We start from the raw sequence: 19,397 nt of genomic DNA, 5'->3' as shown, positions 1-19,397 counted from the left end.
AGTGGCGCGCCTTGGCCGCGCAATAGGTCCGAATCGAGGCCTCTGAGGACTACAGCGTTTGGTCCCGTGGTGTGTACGATACATGGCGTGCTGTGACTTGGCATCACGTTTGACCGAAGCGAGCGTACGATTCGGGAAGGAAGGCGGACCGCTGTCAGCCACAATTTGATGACCACAAGCTTGCACTGCTTATCATTTGACAAGAAACTTAGCTTACAATGCCAATCAAAGGACACGAAATAACAGATCACCGCGTCATCGAAACCTGCACATCCTTAATCTGATTATGTGTAGCATTGACGTATTTCAGGGCACTCGGGCAAGGAACAGCGCACGACATGTTTAACGTGATTTGCAATGCTACGCAAGAATAAATCGTGCTTTCGAATTCGAGGATGAATCGAAAACAAGCCTCAATAAAACCACGATTGGCCCATTACATATCTCTGGGATGTTATACCAGACGAACAACGTACCACTTCCAGTGGCTCGAGGCGATATGGAATCGTGCTGATCCTTCAGCCCAGTACTCCCTTGTCCATTTGCACATGGGACACACCTCCATGCGATGAAAATCCATTGCACGCTCCCACAACACTGGAATAGAACTGAACATGTGCTGCCATAGCTGCGGTGGTATGGACGTTCCGAGGTGGTACAGAAGCCAGTCAACTACATCGTCCCACTCAGCGGCCAGCGCTTCCATTACCACGAGATGCCTGTGTGACTCGGCTTCTACCTCGCTCCTTAGGAAGGTTTCGAGGTCTTCGTATAGCTCATTAACTTGAGCTCCAAGCATTGCAGCGTATTGGTAGTTGTCATGCGGATTATTTCCTTTATTTTGAACCAACAATGGAAGATATCGTAGTCGCAGAGGTAGGGTTTCAATGTGGCGGAAGCCAAAAGGTATTGCCGCACTGTTCTTCGTTGCGAACACCAATGTTGGGCAATATGGCGGCAGAGTCACGATCTGGCCGGGGCGCTGGACAAAGGTGATACCATTCTCCAATTTCTCCAAGGTCGATGCGTGCAGTTCTTCACTTATATCCATGAAATACGTCCATAACCAAAATATGTTGTCCTTCTGTGGTGGCCAGACGAAATAAACACGGACGCCGCTGAGGAGGTGTATCTCCGTGGTGTGCGTTAACGGACTGCATTCGAGAGGCAAGGTAGATCCGCGAGGCATGATCGACATGGCATTGCTGAGCTTATGTGGGAAAATACTCGCGGTGGGCTCGTGTGACAATCGTGGCTTCGCAAGTTCGTGTGTGATTGGAGTATCGAAAACGACGCTCGTCAGTGCGCGGTGGGGTTGCACGTCTTCATATTGCACGTAATGGACGAGGTCAACAAGGTGTTGATCCACATCGCCTTGGTCCTGGATTCTGGGGTAGAAGAACGCACTGTCTTTTCGAGGCATGTTGTGCTGAAGTAGTTTACTTAACCACTGTGGGTGTACCTGACGCGGGCCTCGCTGTTGATCCAGGGTAGGAACAGATGGCACATCCCTCTCATACCTGCCACCATCAAGGGAGAGAGTAAAAGACGTGCCCTTTTTATCATCGCGACATTTAAGGATAGATTTGAATGCACGGGTAACATCGTCGTTGTTCGAATGAAGGCATTGGGCCTTGTTAGCGATGATCTGTAATCCAACAGTGTTCGGTGATGGACACGTCTGAAGTTCGGCGACAGTCGGGTTTGGCGGATGAAGCTCTGAAGGTTGCGGCAATGGACTTTGACCAGTCATGTGAACATCCTGTTGGTCTGAATTCATGATCCGCCGGATAATCGTACACGTGAGATATGTCAGAACAGTGCTAACGCTTTGAACGTGAAATGAGACAGGCACCCAATGCGAAAGCAATGGGTAAACGAGCTACGTGAAGTGAGATGAGGTGATGTGCATTCTGATACAAGGAAGGTACTATTGGGTTGCGCAGTAGCTTCTTCAAGATGAGAACCACAGAAGCAGTCACAGACATGGATAACTCTTGCACTCATATCTGACTCTTTAAAGAGACACTCACTAACCAGACGACGTCAGCTACTCCCGCTTAGCTCGCCTGTGATGCTTACGAAATCGAGGAGCAGCCACCGACACACTTGCTCCCTAATCAAAACAGAATGATCGCACTCAGCACTCAATACTCTCTCCTGGGCAGACTCATGCCTTGCCTTCCTCGCTCGGCATCATCACCTTCGTAAGTCGCGTTCCACCCGTCCCAGGTGTCCACCACGTTTCGTTCGCTTGCGCCATCCTCCACGACGATCTCTACCCGACTCTCAAGCACCATGTTGTCTTTCCCGTCGCTCATGGCTTCACTAACATGGTCCGCGGGTTTCTGCATCTCGACGCCGCGTTCGACTTCTTCTACAGCACGCTGCAGCGCCTGTGTCCGGCGCCTGCTCCGGATCTGAGGTATGCCTAAGACGAGGAAGGCGAGAAGAAGGACGATGATCACCACGACACTGATGCCTATGGCGGCTTTCACGCCATCGCTGAGGTCATGGGTGTCAGAGGCAGTAGGGCCTTGGAGATTCGCAGGTGGTGCGATTGGTGGTGGAGTGGCAAGTGGTAACGCATTTGTTGGAGTGATTGCAGCTGTCGATAGTGCAGGTACGGGTGTCTCAAACACCTTCGTAACCACGAAATGGCCAGAGGCGGAAGTGACTTGACAGTCCTGCATTATTCGTTAGTCGCAATCATACACGCAACCTTCCCCACTTACCTCGCACACTATGGAATTTGGCTGAGGAAGCCCAAGACCATACACTGCCCATATATCGCTCGCAAATAGCATAATGAACACGAATGATGCAAAATTTCCAATCATGATGAATGACTGAGTATGAGAAGAAGTGAAGGATGGAAAAGATGGGGTTGGCTAACAAAAGGAACAAAAGCACAAAAGAGGAGCAAGGAAGACGGAAGTCATGTTACGCGTCAAGACAAACAACCGGTTGCGTCTTGTTTTGCATGAACTACCTGTAGTAGCACATTCGCGCGTCGTGAGGTCGAATCCGACAGGTCGGCACAATCGCACCACTGCGTAGTGACTAAACGTCTGATGCGCTGGCAGACGTATCTTCATCACCTGAACGGCGAAGATGCATCAATTGAGGATTCACAACCATATCTTCAGAAACCATGAGTCAATGCAGCATCTTGTCCAGCTGCTGTTGTTCAGCCCAAAGATGGAGATGAAACGGTGCGAAAGCCATTGCGCGCACAACAGATGTGGTGTACCTGACTAGCGAAAAACGGCTGCCGATCCTGTCTCCACACCCCGCGATCACCACAACAACAATGTCTTTTGCATGGGACTGTGGGCTTAGATTTGATTGTGCAGTAGGTCGCGTGAAGCTTGGTAGATCTAACTGGGCTAGAAGAGAATGGTCGATGAACACATATTATCACTAACCAAGCCCTTGTAGATGTATCTTTAGTCGCACATGTACTTCGCAATGTAGCCTGTTTGTCGAGAAAGCCACAAAAGTAGAACATTAGATGTCGATGCGAACTGTTCTCAAAGTAGCTCTGTCGCACCTCAAATGGCTTCACGGTGAAGCAAATGTGAGACATTTGACATGTAAGACCCATAACCAAAGCTCACCAAGGGAGTCGATCAAGAAACAATCCAAAATCACAATAGCTGCACTCACAACACAATCTATAATTCGCCACAACTCCAACCTGTAAGTCCATTGAACCAATCGAGCATATGCCATTCCTCATCCCCCTCATCCCTGTTATCTCCTCACTGGCTTCGCCCCTCACCCCCAACCGTCCCATTCATCGGCGGCCCCCCAATTCTCACAACATTCACCGTCAAAGCCTCCCTCCTACTCAAATAACTCCCAATCCCACATCTCAACCCATCCAACGGCCTGCCCTCAAGACACGTCAAAAACCCACTCTCCTCACTCGCATTATTCGCCGTGATATGGCGATACCCATCGAACCACGTCATAGCGACCCGACCCCCATCCCACTCCAGCGCGCCATGAAAATGCAAACTAAACGCCAACTCCGGGCGGCGTGGACCCAGGCCGTCAATGGTGCTCATTTCAAACCAGAGGATTTCCGTCGGACCGGGAGGGTTGCAGAAGTTGCGGCCGGAGGGGAGCGTGCCGTTGGCGAAGGAGGCGGTGCAGGTTGTGGTGATGTTGTTGGAGGGGTTGGAGGGGAATGTTAGGTTGTGCACGGGCATGGTGACGTCGAAGGATATGGTGGAGTTGAAGTGCGCAGAGGGTGGCCAGGTGTTGCCTGGTAGCCCGGTGTTGCTGGACATCATGTGCATGTCGAGACGCGGGATGGTCCATGTTTCCTCGGGGCCTATGCCATCGGTGGTTGTGGGGTGGCTGTGGGAGAGTGGGAGGAGGCTGAGGAGGGTGGCGAGTAGAGCGAGCATTTGGAGTGGGGGTGAAATTGGTCTTGGGAGGTAGCAGGGTGCTTGCGCAGTCTGATAATGCCTTGGTACTGAGTGTGGTTTTTGGATACTTGAAAAGCATATATACATGCTTTTCTAGAAGCAGCATCATGTCAGTTGGGATATTCCGAAGCACGATGCAACATCGCATGGCATACCACCATGACAACGAGGTAGCTCAAGACCAAGTTTTCTCTCGTTTTCTGATATCCGGAAGGTTCGTGCGCTTCTTTGAACGAAAGCCTTCGTCGATGATGTAACTCAAAGAGCGATCATCATGGCGCATGTTGTACAAATCGCCGTTTTGCCGTGCTCGTGTATCACCAACTAGGGTACAAGAATACAAGTGACGGTACGCAAACCATGAATGCACGAGAACGTCAGAAGAGCTGATAGGGGGTCAAGATACACGAAGCATTGTCAGCAGAGGCGCTAAAGACAGTTGAAGTGGACAGTAACGTGGAAATATATGCTTTGTGTGCGATGGAGGAGACATGCACCTGCTGGGTAATGTATTCCGCGTGCGCTATCGAGCATTGCGGCACAAGGTAGCTAGTGTCTGTTGACGTCAAAGACAATAACGTAAATCAATGCCTAGCCACGAACCATTACGCCTGTTCACCCGGGTATCATCATGCAGCATTACCAACTCCATATACGTTGCCTCCCACTATGTAACCTATTGCGCCATGAAAGTCGTATCATCTGGTGGTGAGACGATAAATCCGTGAATGCGGATCGTAGATATCCTTAAGGCACCGTAATACCCTTCCGGGCCCTCAGTGCCATCTTGGCAAACTCCCTCATGTTCCACGTACCCTCCGCCTCTGCGTCTGGAATATGTTCACCGCTATTGATAACGTGAACCTTCATCCGCGGATGAAACTTCAGTCCGGTGAGCAGTTTCGGCGTCACCAAAAAGTACTGACTTGTGCGCTCTTGGCATGCAATGTCGACCATTCGCTCATGTACCATACGCTCGTTGCGTGGGTCCATACCTTGATTGATCTCGTCGACGACACGGAACGGCGATTGTGCAAGGTCCTGCATAGCCATGAGATAAAAGATGGTTGATACGGCGCGCTCACCACCAGACTGGCGGTGTGCGTTGAGGACCGAGAGTGTCTCGCCTTCACTGAACTAATTGTTAGTATTTGAAGACTGCAGATTTTTTCTTAGTAGCTTACCGGAACCGAACTGAAATCTGAATGGACCACTTGTCGAAATCTTCCTCGTCCTTGTAGACCTGGACTTCGCCTGCGCAGCCAATCTGCTCGAAGTTGTGCGCGAACGCATTACTGATCTTTGCAACGAGTGCGTCGAGCTCAGGCTCCCATTGAGAGCGGATCTCTACGATTTGTGTCCTGATGGCTTCGAGACTGGCAGTATGCTCCTCAAGCTTGTCTTGGGTCTTGATGATGTCTTCTTGGCGCTTCTCAAAAGCCTTGATGATGCCGGAATTACCCTCAACCATCATATCAAGCCGGGCGGAAACAGCTTGAACTTCAAGCTCAAGAGCCTCTAGCGACGACAGCTCCCGGTACTCCAATACCATGGCCTTCTCTTCTGGCTGTAGACTGTTCAGATCCGCCTGTATAACATCCGTCAGACGCTTGTATTCTCTGCGAAGTGTCATGAAATGATTGTCCATGTCCTTAATCTCAGCCTTCTTCCTCTGCAGCTTCTCCAAAATTTCGCTGTTCTCATGTTGGAGCGCGTTGAACTCTGATGTAGCTTCTATCAAGCGTATCTGTGCTTCAACAAGCGATTCGTGGAATATCCGTAGCTGAGTAACGGTTTTGGCATAGTCGATGGTCAATTTCGCAAGAGACAATGAGGCCTGCTGCGAATCGGTCTTGATCGCACGTATACGATTGCTGGTTTCGGCATTATCTTGTTTCAGTTTGTCAAGATCTCTTTGCTTCCATTTGATCTTGTCTGGCAAGAGTTCCCACTCGGCCATGGCCCTCTTTATGCGATTCTCCTCCTCCTGCACATCATCTCTCGCCCGTTTCAAGTCCTCCACCTGCTGTCTCGATTCACGAATTTCTGCTTTGCAATTTGTCATCTCCTCTTGCAGCTCCGCTGTATCTCGCTGTATCTGCTTGATGGCTTCGTCGAGTTGCCGCTTCTCTTCAGTGTTAGCCGGCTGGTCGACGAAACACCTTGCCTGTTTGATCTGTGTGACCGAGGTAGACGAAACACCATACTCCCTACGTGTTGTAATCTGGTAAATGTCTCTGCCACTGACCCATTTCTGAATTGGGCTGCTCGAAACCGCCTCATGCTGCGCGTTAGATATTGGTTTGGGGGCATAAGCAATGCGGTTCAGACGAGCATTGTCGCAAAGCATAGCCAGCACGGCATCCGGACCTTCGATGTAATCGATCATATAACCCTCGAACCCCATGTTCTGTAACTGGGCGGGTGCAATAGGAGGCTGGTATTCGGAGAGAGGCTTCGGTGATGTACGTGTGTAGATGTCGTGAAGAGCCAGATGGTCTCTGCCCATGAAGCGATCTGAAACCAGTTTCCGGTCGTCTGCGTTCGTAAAGGTAATCGCTAAGAAATCGCCCTTCCTCAATTGACTCTCCACAGCATCTGCGTAACGAGGGTCCCGAATCGAACACTCCAGAATTGGTGGCCCATACACATCTCCTTTGAGATTCAGGTCACCTCTGTTTTGTTGGAACCAGTCCCAGGCCTTCGCCGTATCGCGCGAAAGGTTTGTTAGCACGCCTGCCTGCTTCCCACTCTGGGTGTTGAGAGTATCACGCTGTGCGGTAGCTGAGTTGTAGTTGTTGATGAGGTTGCCAGATCTTTGTCTGTGGCTTTGTAATGCACTTTCGCACTCGACTTGGCGGCTCGAAGCTGCTCGTATCTGCGCTCCATAATCAGCCTTACGGCGTGCATATGCATCGGCATCGTAATCCACAGGCTGTTCTTGTCTCTGTCGATCCAGGCGTTGTATCTCGGCGTTCATGCGTGCAATATCCTTGGCACGCTCTTTCTTGGAATTGGCCTCAGCAGTGATCTGAGCAGAGAATCCACTGATAGCCCCTTTGTCTTTGTCGATTTTGACAAAAACCTTATCTGCCTGTGCCTTGGTCGCGTCGACGCGGTTCTGGCGGAGCTTGACAACTTGCTCGACTTGGTCTTTGTACGCTTTCACTTCGTCTAGGGCTTGCTGGACTGGTTCAACCTCTGCTTCGATCTGGTCGAGCTCTCGTCTGGCATGCTGTAGATCTTTCTTCGCCTGATTTATATTGTTCTTGCGCAGGCTCAACTCGATGATAGGCCTGACCTTTTGCAAACATTTAGACTTTTGCAAGAGGTCCTCGCGCTGATGGAAACGTTCGACATCGTCTCTATCCGCGTTCTGTGCCTTTTCGAGGCCTTCCAGATGACGCTTCTCATTCTGTTGCCTAACCTCCAACCCTTTCTCCTCGGTGCGAAGCTCTTTCAATTTGTCGTGCCACTCCACCATGTGCTTTGGGGCTGCAGCACGCTGAGTCTCTCTTAGACGGTCCACATCTGACATCCTTGCGAATTCCACAACTCGGTCCTGGGGCAGAAACTGACAAAGATTGTCGATCTGAATTGAGAATTGTTTGCATAATGACAACACAGTGTTCTTGCCTGCATTCTTGCCGTTGATCCAGAAGATTGATTTGCCATCTGACTTGCGAATCATTCGGCGTACAACTGGATTCGACTTCATTCCAGGACCTGCGGCAAGTTCAATCTCAATCATAGCCTCGTCACTACCATTCTTCACGAAGTGTCCGAGTTCTTTTGCTCTACCCAAATGCTCGCTTGACCATCCAAGACCCAGACATATAGCACAGACAAGTGTACTCTTTCCTGTTCCGTTGGGTCCAATGATCATGTTGAGACTGGGCCCCAAGTGAAACTCGGCAGCCGTGTATGTGACAAAATTCTTTAGCTTGACTCGGACAAGTGTGCCAGGTGGGAACTCGTCGTCGGCTGATAGGGTACCCGGGCGGTCGTGGCTGCGGTGGCCGTTCGTTTGAGGCGGGCTTTCGGACGCGTCGCGACCATGACGAGCGCGTTTGCTGCCCATAGATACGGAGGATCGATCGGATTGTTCGTTTTCGTCGTCATCGCTCAGCGCGATCGCCGGGCGCTTCCGCACATTCTGCACAAGGCCGGGCATTGTTGTGGTGCCCACAGTGGTTGCAGAAAGTCGACCGGATGATAGAGGGCATGGTGCGGGCCGTTGATGGGGTCGAGGGATATGGTCCGTGCGCGACGCGGTCATGTCATAGCGCGTGGAATTCACTTTAGCTTTGCAGATGGACAATGCTTGCCTGGTCACTGGTACGATATTTCGTCCACTTTGTATTTACATTTTGTACATACTTTTTACTTTTCATTGCTCATGCCTTGGGCTTGTACTCTTTGGGAGCGATCATCAATTCGGGGCGAACATGCTTGTCAAAGTCCTCTTCGCTGATGACCTTGAGCTCAAGAGCAGCAGCCTTCAGTGTCATACCATTCTTGTGTGCGTGCTTGGCGGTCTTGCTGGCCGCATCATAACCAATGACGGGGTTGAGGCAAGTCACCAACATAAGACTATATTGAGTCAGCATTATTACTTGCATTTGTCAGAGAATCAACTCACCTCTCGGTCAAGATCGAGCTAATGCGCTTCTCATCGGCGTCAAGCCCTGCAACAAGGTTCTTCTCAAAGCTTGTCATGGCGTCTGCAAGGAGGCGCGAGCTGTGGAGAAGGTTGCGGATCATGACAGGCTTGAAGACATTGAGCTCGAAGTTACCCTGCGATCCGGCAAAGGTCGTCGCGGCTTGGTTACCAAAGACCTGAGCACAGACCATAGTCAGTGACTCGCACTGGGTGGGGTTGACCTTTCCAGGCATGATGGAAGATCCAGGCTCGTTCTCCGGCAGCTTGAGCTCACCAAGACCGCATCGCGGACCCGAGCCAAGGAAGCGAATGTCCTGTGCAATCTTGAAAAGAGAAGTGGCAAGTGTGTTGAGCTGGCCATGGGCTTCGACGATGGCGTCATGAGCGGCGAGTGCCTCGAACTTGTTGGGTGCAGTGACGAACTTGTGGCCAGTCATCTTGCTGACTTCTGACGCAATGTCTTCGGCGAAACCAACAAAGGTGTTGATTCCGGTTCCGACAGCAGTTCCTCCCTGGGCAAGCATCTTCAGGCGAGGCAGGCAAGATTGTATCCTCTCGATGCCAAAGTCGAGCTGCTGCACGTAGCCGGAGAACTCTTGGCCCAGAGTCAGCGGGGTTGCGTCCTGCAAATGTGTCCGGCCAATCTTGATCAGGTTCTCCCATTGATCGCTCTTCTTCTTGAGGGCGTCCCGTAGGCTCTTGAGTGCGGGCAGCAGCGACTCCTCGAAGTCGAGCACGGCGGCAATGTGCATGACGGTGGGGAATGTGTCGTTGGACGAGGCAGACATGTTGACATGGTCGTTGGGGTGGACAGGCTTCTTGGTGCCCATTGTTCCCCCCAGGATCTCAATGGCGCGGTTGGAGATGACTTCGTTCGCGTTCATGTTGGACTGGGTGCCAGAGCCGGTCTGCCACACAACGAGGGGGAAGTGGTCGATGAGCTTGAGAGAGGCGACCTCTTCGGCAGCCTGCTGGATGGCCTTTCCAAGCTTTGGGTCTGCATCTCGTCAGCCACGTGGTGGTGAAGTTGCCGGAGCAGTCGTACCCAGCCCGAACTTCATGTTGACCGTCGCAGCCGCACCCTTGAGAATGCCAAAGGCACGCACAATCGGCGGGGGCATGCGGTCCTGCGGCTGGTTGATCTTGAAGTTCTCCAGGGACCGCTCTGTCTGGGCTCCCCAGTACCTGTCCGAGGCTACCTGGAGCTCGCCAAAGGCATCGCTCTCGGTGCGGGTGTTGGCCATGCTGCTGGTGAAGCTGAACTGGCGGCGCTGGAAGAAGCTCTGGGTGCCCAATGGCGTGAACTTGGTGGGATGGCGGGCGGCTGTGGACAAAGGACGTGCTTTGGCAGTACCGCAGATGACTGAGGGGTTGGTCTTCGCATGTGCCAGTGAGCGCATGGCTCCGCCGGCCTCGGCACGCCGCAGGGTGATACGCGCAGTGCGGAACATGGTGGAGGTTGTGTGGGGTGGCTATACGGGGAGTGTTGTATAATGGACGGAACAGCGCTATTGCCAGCTGCCTACCAGACAAGAGGCCTCACGACGATATTTCTGGAATATCAAGTGTCTGGAGCTCAGAGCTCAAAATTATGCCGCGGGAGAAATCGGGCCTCGCAAGTCGAAGGGTCCGAGAGCCTTGGCACGTGTGCTCTGCTCGTCCATCGCGATTTTTATTCGCAGCAGAAAATAAAAATCGATTCGGATATCCAGTTCGACCCACGGAACATCTGCTGGACACGTGCAGGTCTCTTCACCAGCAGACCGAAATCTCGCCTTCTTCTCCCCACGGGCCGATATCCGGCTCACCTACCGTATCATCTCGCAACCGCCCTCAGACTGCGTCTGCATGCAATGAGGGTCGGTCTACCGTTTGCGTGGACCGCGGTGGGATGCCGCACTCCACCACTGTGGTCAACCCATTGAGACCCGATCACTTGCGGAAGCACGCATAGTGGCTCGCCGCACGTCGAGCGGTCTCTGCTGCTGGTGCATGCTAGGGATGCTGCTGCCGACCAAGTTGGAGAGTCCAGTCTGTACTGTTGAGCACTGCATTAATGCACTAACGACAGCAACGCGAATATGCATTGATGAAGGACTTGAGGCTCCATTACCGCGACCAAGCTGTACTACGTAAGCTTCCTCGCGTTGTTGGTGAGACAGGATCGATGCCTGGGTCTGGACTGCGCCGTCCACCACTGGCAATGGTGCATGCTTGTCGTTCTCGGCTGGGAATTGCGTCCATTGGTCGTAATTGTAGGAGGCATGCATTCGTTTGTCGCCATGGCCCAGACGAAGAAGAAGAAAGTCCTGGTAAGATTCAAGTACTGCTCTCTTCGGCGTGATCCAGGACCCCAGGCGCCTGTTCGGGCAGCCGCCTCCTTGCGCTGTCATGAGGGCAACCCGCTTCCGAGCGAGCGTGGCGCGAGACCGTCTTTAGATTGATTGTCCACTTATTGACTCGGAATGGCTCGCCTTCCAAGGTTCGCTGCCCTCGTCACCGATATTCCTGCACGGGATAGCTCTCGACGGGGCGTGCCAGCTACGTCGCATTGACTAGTTATCATCCACCCGTGGACGGTCCTACCTGCTACCCCCGCAGTTCTGGAGGGGAACTCCTCCTCTGACTTCCTCGCCATCCTTCCAGCAAACGCTTCTGCTTTCTGCACACTCTACTAATCCACTGCAGCCTGCTGAAGCTGTTGGTTGTCTTCGGGCCTGTGCCGCTGTGAATCACCGGAACGAACGGTCCACCGCCTCCACCGTCAAGGCTACCGATAAGGCTTCAGTCTTTCCACAAACTTAATCGATACTCTTCTTGAGGAAACCAGCAGCAGAAAGAGTCAGCAGAGAAAGCTGCGGCGGTATCGACTGAAACTCACACATACTTCTACCTCAGTCTCCAGGTTGCTTGAAACATCTTCGCCGATCTGTCTCCGGTCACCAGACATAAGCACAAGCACAACTGTCACACATTATCAGAGACGACCGACGCGATCTTTCGCCTTGAAGCGCAGTCATGTCGGCATCAGATTTCTGTCCACACTGGAGTTCGACATCCGCAAGCACAGTAACTCAAGATTCAGAACGGTCTCCCCCACATTTCAATGCATATGCAGTCCCATTCGCTCAGCCCGTTCGAGAACGCTACGATCCATACGGACACTTTAATCATTTTGCAGCGAATCATTCCACGGATTATGCACCGCAGCCTGATCATCCAGCAATGCAACTGCCAAATCCATACGAACAAAACCACCACCAAGCCTTCGATTACCGGCCGTCCTATTCTGGCATGCACCCCCACCAAGTGGCGCAACCACCGGTGCCAAGACGACCTGCATTCTCCCCCATCGACGCGCATCCAGAGATGACTTGGTTCGGTGGGGCCGGCCATATGCCCGGTCCGCCTAGCCAACCCATGATGCGAGGTACTCCAAGTCCCCTTCATCCATACCTCCACGGAGGTGAGATGAACTACGGTCCAACGCTACCTGTGTGGCCATTTGCACAAGAGCAGGGTTATGGAGCACTAGACCAACAAATGCAGGCACAGTATCCTCTAGGACCCGGCTCCGAAGCAAGACCTCCAAGACCAACTGCAGATCCGTCTCGTCAGCCCCAACCGATCGCCCAAAGGTCGTCGCAGCAAGGTGTACGTCACCACCATGGTAATGGCAGCCGCTGGTCACTCGGTTCAGCAGAGCGACGTGCATATAGATCTTTGCACAGTCAAGGTCGTCTGCTAGATGACTCGCCACCGGCAACTGCGCGGCGCACATACGACAGTTTCATCCAGGACATGTCTCGCTCCATCAACTCGTCGGAAGCAGAGGAGGCTGCAGCGCGTGTGCCACCATCCTTTCGTACCCGTCGGCTACCAAGAGAGCACCGCGTGCGGCACTCGATCCATTCGCAACCTTACGATCCAAATCTTGCAAACTCCCGACAGGTCCAGGCCCTAAAAGATAAGCTTCCTCGACGTCTCCTCGGCCAGCTACCTGAAGGTACATCGCCTACTTGCGACATTTGCGCAAAGGACTACTCAAGCACAAGTGTGCAGGCGTGCGAGGAGGCTGAAATTGCGATTGAGCTTCCATGTGGACATTATTTTGGAGAGTTCTGCATCTTCGAATGGGTGTGTATTAGTCTGATGTCATGCTACGTTTTAAAAGTCTTGCTTACAGATGTTTAGTTTGACACTTGCAAGAAGCACAAGAACAAAGTTACCTGCCCGATGTGCCGCAAACAACTTATCGAGCCCGGCTCGCGATTCAATCCGGCACTATTGTTCAACGCCATATCCCGGGCCGGAGACCCCGCACTGCAGGAGCTACTTGCTAACGAGCTGCGGGCGGAATTTGCGCACGTATGAAGAGATGGAGAACAGCAACGGCCCAGAATGCATAACACAGTGGAGGAGTTTTTCTTTCAAACTGGTCAAGAAATTTAACGATTCATCATCTTCGCCCGGCATCGGCGCGGATGGTATGAAATTTTGGGAATGTCACGAATTGGGTTTGCATGGCTCAGGAGTCAATGGCGTTTGCTAGGGCACTGTTAACTGGCATTTGGGGCCCGCTCCACAGGTGCTCATACTTTTGCATTTGTGCATCTGATCCGGAACGAAGATGATGGACAGCAGATAATCGAGATGGTATAATTGAACGTAGTCGTAAGAATCAATGATGTGGTTCGTCAGTACCTTGGCGGCATGCGCATAGCTAAATCTATGTGGATTTACTGTCTTCCATATTAGGAAAGGCGAGATGGTGCGGTGTGGTGTTGCGGCTCTCGAGACGGACCCACTATTATGATGCGTACAGGAATGATTGGTTGCCATGACAGATGAACACCCCGCAGAGCATCAACAAGTTCGCATTGCTCGTCGGAGGACTTGCACACTCCAACGGGACGCCAAACTACCGCTCTCTCGGCGACCTCTCTGACCACTGTACACATTGGAGCTTGCATTCAGCACTGCATCGTTCCTTCCGTCTTAGGATCCGCAACGACAGCGGCCTGCAATCGCTATCGCAGCTTCCTCCGCCTACGCTGAATTGTTTGCGAATCGACGCAGCAGAAGAACAACATGGCGTCCGACCCCAACAGAGACGGCTTCCAGCTTCCCGCTCCCCCACCTGCCCTTCACACTCGGGGCACCGATATGGGCCGCCCCGGTACTCCCTCGCAGGAGGCCTTCATCAGCCCGCAGCAGACTCCACAGGGCAGCCCGAGCAAGCATCACCAGCCACCGGGCGCATTCGACCTGCCCCATGTCTTCGAGAATGCCATGAAATTGCTCCCGACCATGGGTTCGCCCTCGAGGTCAAAACCAGGCACGCCCACATCACCGAACAAGTCGAAGCTCCAGGGCGCCGACGACAGCGATCCCTTTGCCAGCGACGCCACCACGTTGACGCCTGGCAGCCCCGCACGCAAGTCGAACAAGGAGAACACGCCACCCAATGCCCGCCCCGGCATGCAGAAGGAGAGCAGCTACGTTACACACGCAGCCCAATCGCGCCAGGAGCCCTACCGCACACAGCGAGACGACCAGTCAACGCGCTACTACCCCGGCCCACAGCGACTGTCTGCCGAAGAGCTCGAGAAGGCGAGGAAGCCCTCGGTGAAGCGACTGGCCAACGTGACGCAGCTGTGTGAGTACATGTGCTGTCGGGAGGACCGAGGACGCGGCTAACGGGAAGCAGACTTCCTCGACTACTACTACGATCTCCTCACCTACGTGCACGTGCGCCAGAACCGCCTGACCCAATTCAAAGCGCAGAACCCTCTTCCTCCCGCCACGGATGAGGCCGAATACAACGATGCCCTCACACAGTACCTGGGCCGCGAGCGCGCCAATCTCCGCAAGCGACGCACGCGGTTAAGGCAGGGCGACTTCCAAATCTTGACCCAGGTCGGGCAGGGCGGTTACGGACAGGTCTACCTGGCCCAGAAAAAGGACACAAAGGAGGTGTGCGCCCTGAAGGTCATGAGCAAGAAGCTGCTGTTCAAGCTTGACGAGATCCGCCATGTCTTGACCGAGCGCGACATCCTGACCACAGCTAAGAGCGAGTGGCTGGTCCGCTTACTCTACGCTTTCCAGGACGATAGGAGCATATATCTCGCCATGGTACGTCTTACATGGATGCTCTGTAGCAACTGCTAACAAAAAGCAGGAATACGTCCCAGGAGGCGATTTCCGCACACTGCTGAACAACACTGGTGTCCTCCACAACAGACACGCACGCTTCTACATTGCCGAAATGTTCTCGTGCGTCGACTCTCTGCATCAGCTAGGATATATCCACCGTGATCTGAAGCCCGAGAATTTCCTGATAGACAGCACTGGCCACGTCAAGCTCACCGACTTCGGTCTGGCCGCTGGCATTCTTGCCCCATCCAAAATCGAGTCGATGCGCATCAAGCTCGAATCTGTCAGCGACGTTGTATCGCCTTTTGGACGGCCAATCGAGGAGCGATCCGCTGCCCAGCGCCGTGACAACTACCGCTCTCTCCGCGAACGAGATGTCAATTATGCAAAGAGTATCGTCGGAAGCCCAGATTACATGGCCCCAGAAGTTCTCAAGGGCGATGAGTATGACTTCACTGTTGATTACTGGAGTTTGGGCTGTATGCTCTTCGAGGCGCTTGCAGGCTACCCGCCCTTCGCAGGCGCTACCGTGGATGAGACCTGGCAAAACTTGAAGAATTGGAAGAAGGTCCTGCGAAAGCCTGTCTACGAAGACCCATCATACTTCTTGTCCAAACGCACATGGGATCTCATTATACGCCTCGTCGCATCCAAGACGTCCCGTTTCCGCGGTATCTCTGAGATTCACGGCCACGCATACTTTGCAGAGGTCGATTGGAACAAGTTGAGAGAGAACAAGGCGCCATTCGTGCCAGAGCTCGACAGCGAGACCGATGCTGGTTACTTCGACGACTTTGGCAACGAGGCCGACATGGCCAAGTACAAGGAGGTGCACGAGAAGCAGGCTGCGCTGGAGGCTATGCAGGACCGCGACGACAAGATGAACAAGGGTGTCTTCGTTGGATGTAAGTACACATTCTTCTCAACCCAAGACGCAGCACTAATACACTTTCAGTCACTTTCCGCCACAAGAAGACAGCCGACGACGGCAAACCCGCAAGTCCTCGCAAACCGCTTCCCACAATGGAGGAGGAAAGCTACGGTACAATCTTCTAAGGACCGGTGCATCACCGGCCTTCGCGTCACAACACTGGCTGGCTGTGACGCTCTTTCATACCTTTCGCGCTCGCATCGAGCAGTTCACTTTGAAGCATACGGACATTTGTGCACTTGAGACGAGTAATGACGGTGGGGAGAATACACTAGCATTTCGGCATTTGATGGGTTTTCTCAGCACGGTTTCTGGGCGCTTTGCATTGTTTCTTCGTAGGCGTCGCGTGTATTAGTAGTGGGCATTCCGGAGTGTTGAATGCAGATTTTCAGCATGGCGAATGAGTTCAATGTCTCTTTGTGGCGCTTGATGGTGACGATACTTTCTTGGTCGCAAAGCGCTCGTGTCAAGTTATCAATGCTGCAAGACAAGCCCCTTTTTAACAGAAGCACAAGTGTTGGAATAAAAATACTTGAAATTTTTGTTTTGTGGGAAATACATAAGACTCCACCAACTCCGCCCAACTCTCAAGAAAAACAACAAAAACGGGGACGGGGGGGATATACCTATCATGTTTCGCGTACAGATGTCATTCACACATGATATGAGATAACACAAACTCCAATCCAACCATACCCATCGTGACACAAGGAAAACACATCAAGCACCCCCAAACCCTCAGTCCATCAGCGCGTCAAATCCACAACGCCAGCTTGCGCGTCGCCTTCCAGCTCGAAAGGATGTCGCGGTCCACTCGAAACCCAAGAAACGCGTCGCTCTGGTGCTTGCCCCTGCGGCTGGTGCTGCCCCTGCTGCTGGTGCTGCCCCTGGTGCTGCCCCTGCTGATGCCCCTGCTGATGCCCCTGCTGATGCCCCTGCTGCTGCTGCTGCTGCTGCTGCTGCTGCTGCTGGCGCTGCTGGCGCTTCTGCTGGCGCTGCTGGCGCTGCTGCTGGCGCTGCTGGTGCTGTTGGTGCTGCTGCTGCATGTAAGGCCCATGTGTGTTGTTGGCGTAGTGTTCAGCTCCATATTGTGGAGGGCCTAGATGGCGAGGCGGAGCCTGTGGATTCGCGCGCGGTAATGCCTGAGGTGTGACTGTGGGGGTTGAGGGCGAGGGGTACATGTCCTGTGGCTTTGCGGCTGGGGGAGACGGATAGGGTCTCGTGCCGTTGGGAGTCATGCGTGAGCCGGGGCGTGGGGAGGGGAAGATGTTGAAGTTGAATTCGTCAGGTCCTTCTGGGGCGGGCATGATGAGGAGTTTGGTTTGCAAGGGCGGTACGTTGTGCGTTGGGATGATCTTCTTGACGTATGGTTAGTTTTCTGGGCGAATGGATTTCAGGATTGGAGGCTTACGGCAACGAATTTCTGGCTTTTGGAGGAGTTCCTTGGGTACCTTGTGTTCTATTATAGCACGTCTGGTCGATTTTGTGGAGGTGGAGTCTGAAGGGCTTTGACGATGGCGGTCCCGAAGTCGTCCAGGTCCTCTTTGGTAGCATGTGATTTCATTGCATCGACTACTCCGGAGATTCGATCCTTTGCTTCGCCCAGCTCGGTCTTCGTAGCACAATCCGCTTGCTTTTCTTGCAGATCGGCAATTTTCCGCTGTGCGGGTTCGATTTGTTCTCTGGCTAATTCGATGAAGGTATTGGCATTCTTTGCGCTGGCTTCCAATGTCTCCACCCTGTTCTGCAGCTCAGTGTTCGCTTGAATTTGTTTTTCGAGCCCCTTGTTCGTAACTTTGAGGGCCTCGGATAGCCTGTTGACCTCCTTGTCCTTTTCTGCCATCGCCTCGAGGTGGCTTGACAGTGTCTCAATCTGCATATCTAGTGACGCTTGAGTAGTTGAGAAGTCCTCACGCAGTTTAGCGAGAGCAGTTTCGTAATTAGCCTGGGCGCGCTGCTCAATCTGGGCAGCAATATCGCGCTTGATTTCTTCCATGGCAGCCGTGGTGGTGACGGAGCGGGCTTCCATATCCTTGCGAAGTTGTTCGGTGTCGTTCCTGTTTTGCACGACGATCTGGTTTAGGGTCGTATTTCTCAGTTCGGCATTCCTGAACTCGAGTTCTAGCTCGTGGTGACGCACGTCGAGTGCGACGACATTTTTTCCCTGCAGCCGTTGATTGTTGTGTATAGCTTCATTCTGCTGCTGCTGCTTATTTGCCCACTCCCCACATTCGTTGCGAACTTGCTGAATCGCTTCATTTTGCTGCTGCTGCTCCAGGTCCAATTTATCCTTCTCAGCAGCTTTGGTTTGGAGCTGCTCATTTTTCCAGTTCTCGTTGTCTTGCTTTTGCTCGCCGTGGAATTGCCTTTGCTCCACTTTCAACTTCTCGAAAGTGATGTTGATAGCGGCGCTCGTAGGCCGCTTTCCTAGCTCATCTTTGAATTCTCTCTCCCGCTCATCGTTTTGCGAGGAAATTTTCTCGACTTTTTCCTCCACGTCGTTCAGCTGCTTCGAATTGTGCTCCAATATCCCCACAATCTTGCCTTGTTCGTCTTGCAACTCGCCCATATTTTTTCCGACTTCTTTGAATTTTTCCGTCAACTTCCTGCCGGTATCGCTGGTATCTATGGAAAATTCTTTGGACATTCGCTGTTGCTTTTTGGACATGTCGCTAACAGCTGGATTGTTTGCTGGTCGTTTCCGAGATAATTCTGCCGGCGGTGCCAGACTTTGAGCCTGCATTTCCTCGGAAGTCTTGAGGCGTATCTTGGGTGGCATTGTGTGAGAGGTGCTTGAGCAAGAAGAAGATTGGAAGATAGCAGGTTCAATTGCAGGTGGCACCCGCTGTGCTGTGGAGGATCTGAAGTGTGTTGTAGCGACAAGGGAACGTGAGTCAATAGTGATGCAAGATGATTTTCTAAGGACAACGAGGGCATATAAAGTTGCTACAATACAAGTACCTGCTACAATACAAGTACCTACAAATGGAGAGCGCCAGAGTCAAAGGCCCACCCGTTTGTCGAACCCAACCACCGGAGCGCGCTGGCACAGATGATCGCAACATATGCTGGTAGCCGTCAATACATGTTTCTCCACTAAAAAGAGAGAAGATCCCAGCTGCTCATTCAACTCCACTGCACGGCAATCAAGAACTGGCTTCTCGCATGCGAGCTGCGGGAGTGCCCCTCAGCGGCTTGAGCGACCTCC

The 19,397-nt window shown here is 52.8% G+C and overlaps 9 protein-coding genes across 9 annotated transcripts; 2 read left to right on the top strand and 7 right to left on the bottom strand.

The window, feature by feature from the left end:
• Positions 1 to 454: 454 nt before the first annotated feature.
• Positions 455 to 1,423, bottom strand: SNOG_07427 (hypothetical protein; the record flags this gene model as incomplete). The annotated part of the gene is made up of 1 exon (XM_001797708.1): positions 455 to 1,423. One exon carries the CDS (start codon positions 1,421 to 1,423, stop codon positions 455 to 457), a length of 969 nt encoding a protein of 322 aa, XP_001797760.1.
• A 724-nt stretch (positions 1,424 to 2,147) lies between these two features.
• On the bottom strand, positions 2,148 to 2,840 carry SNOG_07426 (hypothetical protein; the record flags this gene model as incomplete). The annotated part of the gene is made up of 2 exons (XM_001797707.1): positions 2,148 to 2,687; positions 2,736 to 2,840. The coding sequence occupies 2 exons, from the start codon at positions 2,838 to 2,840 to the stop codon at positions 2,148 to 2,150; spliced, it is 645 nt and encodes a 214-aa protein (XP_001797759.1).
• Positions 2,841 to 3,764: 924 nt separating this feature from the next.
• On the bottom strand, positions 3,765 to 4,418 carry SNOG_07425 (hypothetical protein; the record flags this gene model as incomplete). Its single annotated transcript, XM_001797706.1, has 1 exon — positions 3,765 to 4,418. One exon carries the CDS (start codon positions 4,416 to 4,418, stop codon positions 3,765 to 3,767), a length of 654 nt encoding a protein of 217 aa, XP_001797758.1.
• Positions 4,419 to 5,186: 768 nt separating this feature from the next.
• Positions 5,187 to 8,613, bottom strand: SNOG_07424 (hypothetical protein; the record flags this gene model as incomplete). Its single annotated transcript, XM_001797705.1, has 2 exons — positions 5,187 to 5,571; positions 5,624 to 8,613. 2 exons carry the CDS (start codon positions 8,611 to 8,613, stop codon positions 5,187 to 5,189), a joined length of 3,375 nt encoding a protein of 1,124 aa, XP_001797757.1.
• Positions 8,614 to 8,772: 159 nt separating this feature from the next.
• Positions 8,773 to 10,553, bottom strand: SNOG_07423 (hypothetical protein; the record flags this gene model as incomplete). The annotated part of the gene is made up of 3 exons (XM_001797704.1): positions 8,773 to 9,032; positions 9,082 to 10,099; positions 10,148 to 10,553. The coding sequence occupies 3 exons, from the start codon at positions 10,551 to 10,553 to the stop codon at positions 8,837 to 8,839; spliced, it is 1,620 nt and encodes a 539-aa protein (XP_001797756.1). The 3' UTR covers positions 8,773 to 8,836.
• Positions 10,554 to 11,015: 462 nt separating this feature from the next.
• On the bottom strand, positions 11,016 to 11,495 carry SNOG_07422 (hypothetical protein; the record flags this gene model as incomplete). Its single annotated transcript, XM_001797703.1, has 2 exons — positions 11,016 to 11,135; positions 11,169 to 11,495. 2 exons carry the CDS (start codon positions 11,493 to 11,495, stop codon positions 11,016 to 11,018), a joined length of 447 nt encoding a protein of 148 aa, XP_001797755.1.
• Positions 11,496 to 12,120: 625 nt separating this feature from the next.
• SNOG_07421 (hypothetical protein) lies at positions 12,121 to 13,476 on the top strand (the record flags this gene model as incomplete). The annotated part of the gene is made up of 2 exons (XM_001797702.1): positions 12,121 to 13,239; positions 13,297 to 13,476. The coding sequence occupies 2 exons, from the start codon at positions 12,121 to 12,123 to the stop codon at positions 13,474 to 13,476; spliced, it is 1,299 nt and encodes a 432-aa protein (XP_001797754.1).
• Positions 13,477 to 14,193: 717 nt separating this feature from the next.
• On the top strand, positions 14,194 to 16,314 carry SNOG_07420 (hypothetical protein; the record flags this gene model as incomplete). Its single annotated transcript, XM_001797701.1, has 4 exons — positions 14,194 to 14,761; positions 14,813 to 15,241; positions 15,297 to 16,163; positions 16,214 to 16,314. 4 exons carry the CDS (start codon positions 14,194 to 14,196, stop codon positions 16,312 to 16,314), a joined length of 1,965 nt encoding a protein of 654 aa, XP_001797753.1.
• A 621-nt stretch (positions 16,315 to 16,935) lies between these two features.
• SNOG_07419 (hypothetical protein) lies at positions 16,936 to 18,968 on the bottom strand (the record flags this gene model as incomplete). The annotated part of the gene is made up of 2 exons (XM_001797700.1): positions 16,936 to 17,544; positions 17,661 to 18,968. 2 exons carry the CDS (start codon positions 18,966 to 18,968, stop codon positions 16,936 to 16,938), a joined length of 1,917 nt encoding a protein of 638 aa, XP_001797752.1.
• Between the last annotated feature and the right edge of the window lie 429 nt (positions 18,969 to 19,397).

This window comes from Parastagonospora nodorum, assembly GCF_000146915.1.
Source record: "Parastagonospora nodorum SN15 chromosome Unknown scaffold_11, whole genome shotgun sequence".
Classification (NCBI taxonomy): Eukaryota; Fungi; Ascomycota; class Dothideomycetes; order Pleosporales; family Phaeosphaeriaceae; genus Parastagonospora; species Parastagonospora nodorum.
This window is presented reverse-complemented; position numbering and strand designations above follow the sequence as displayed.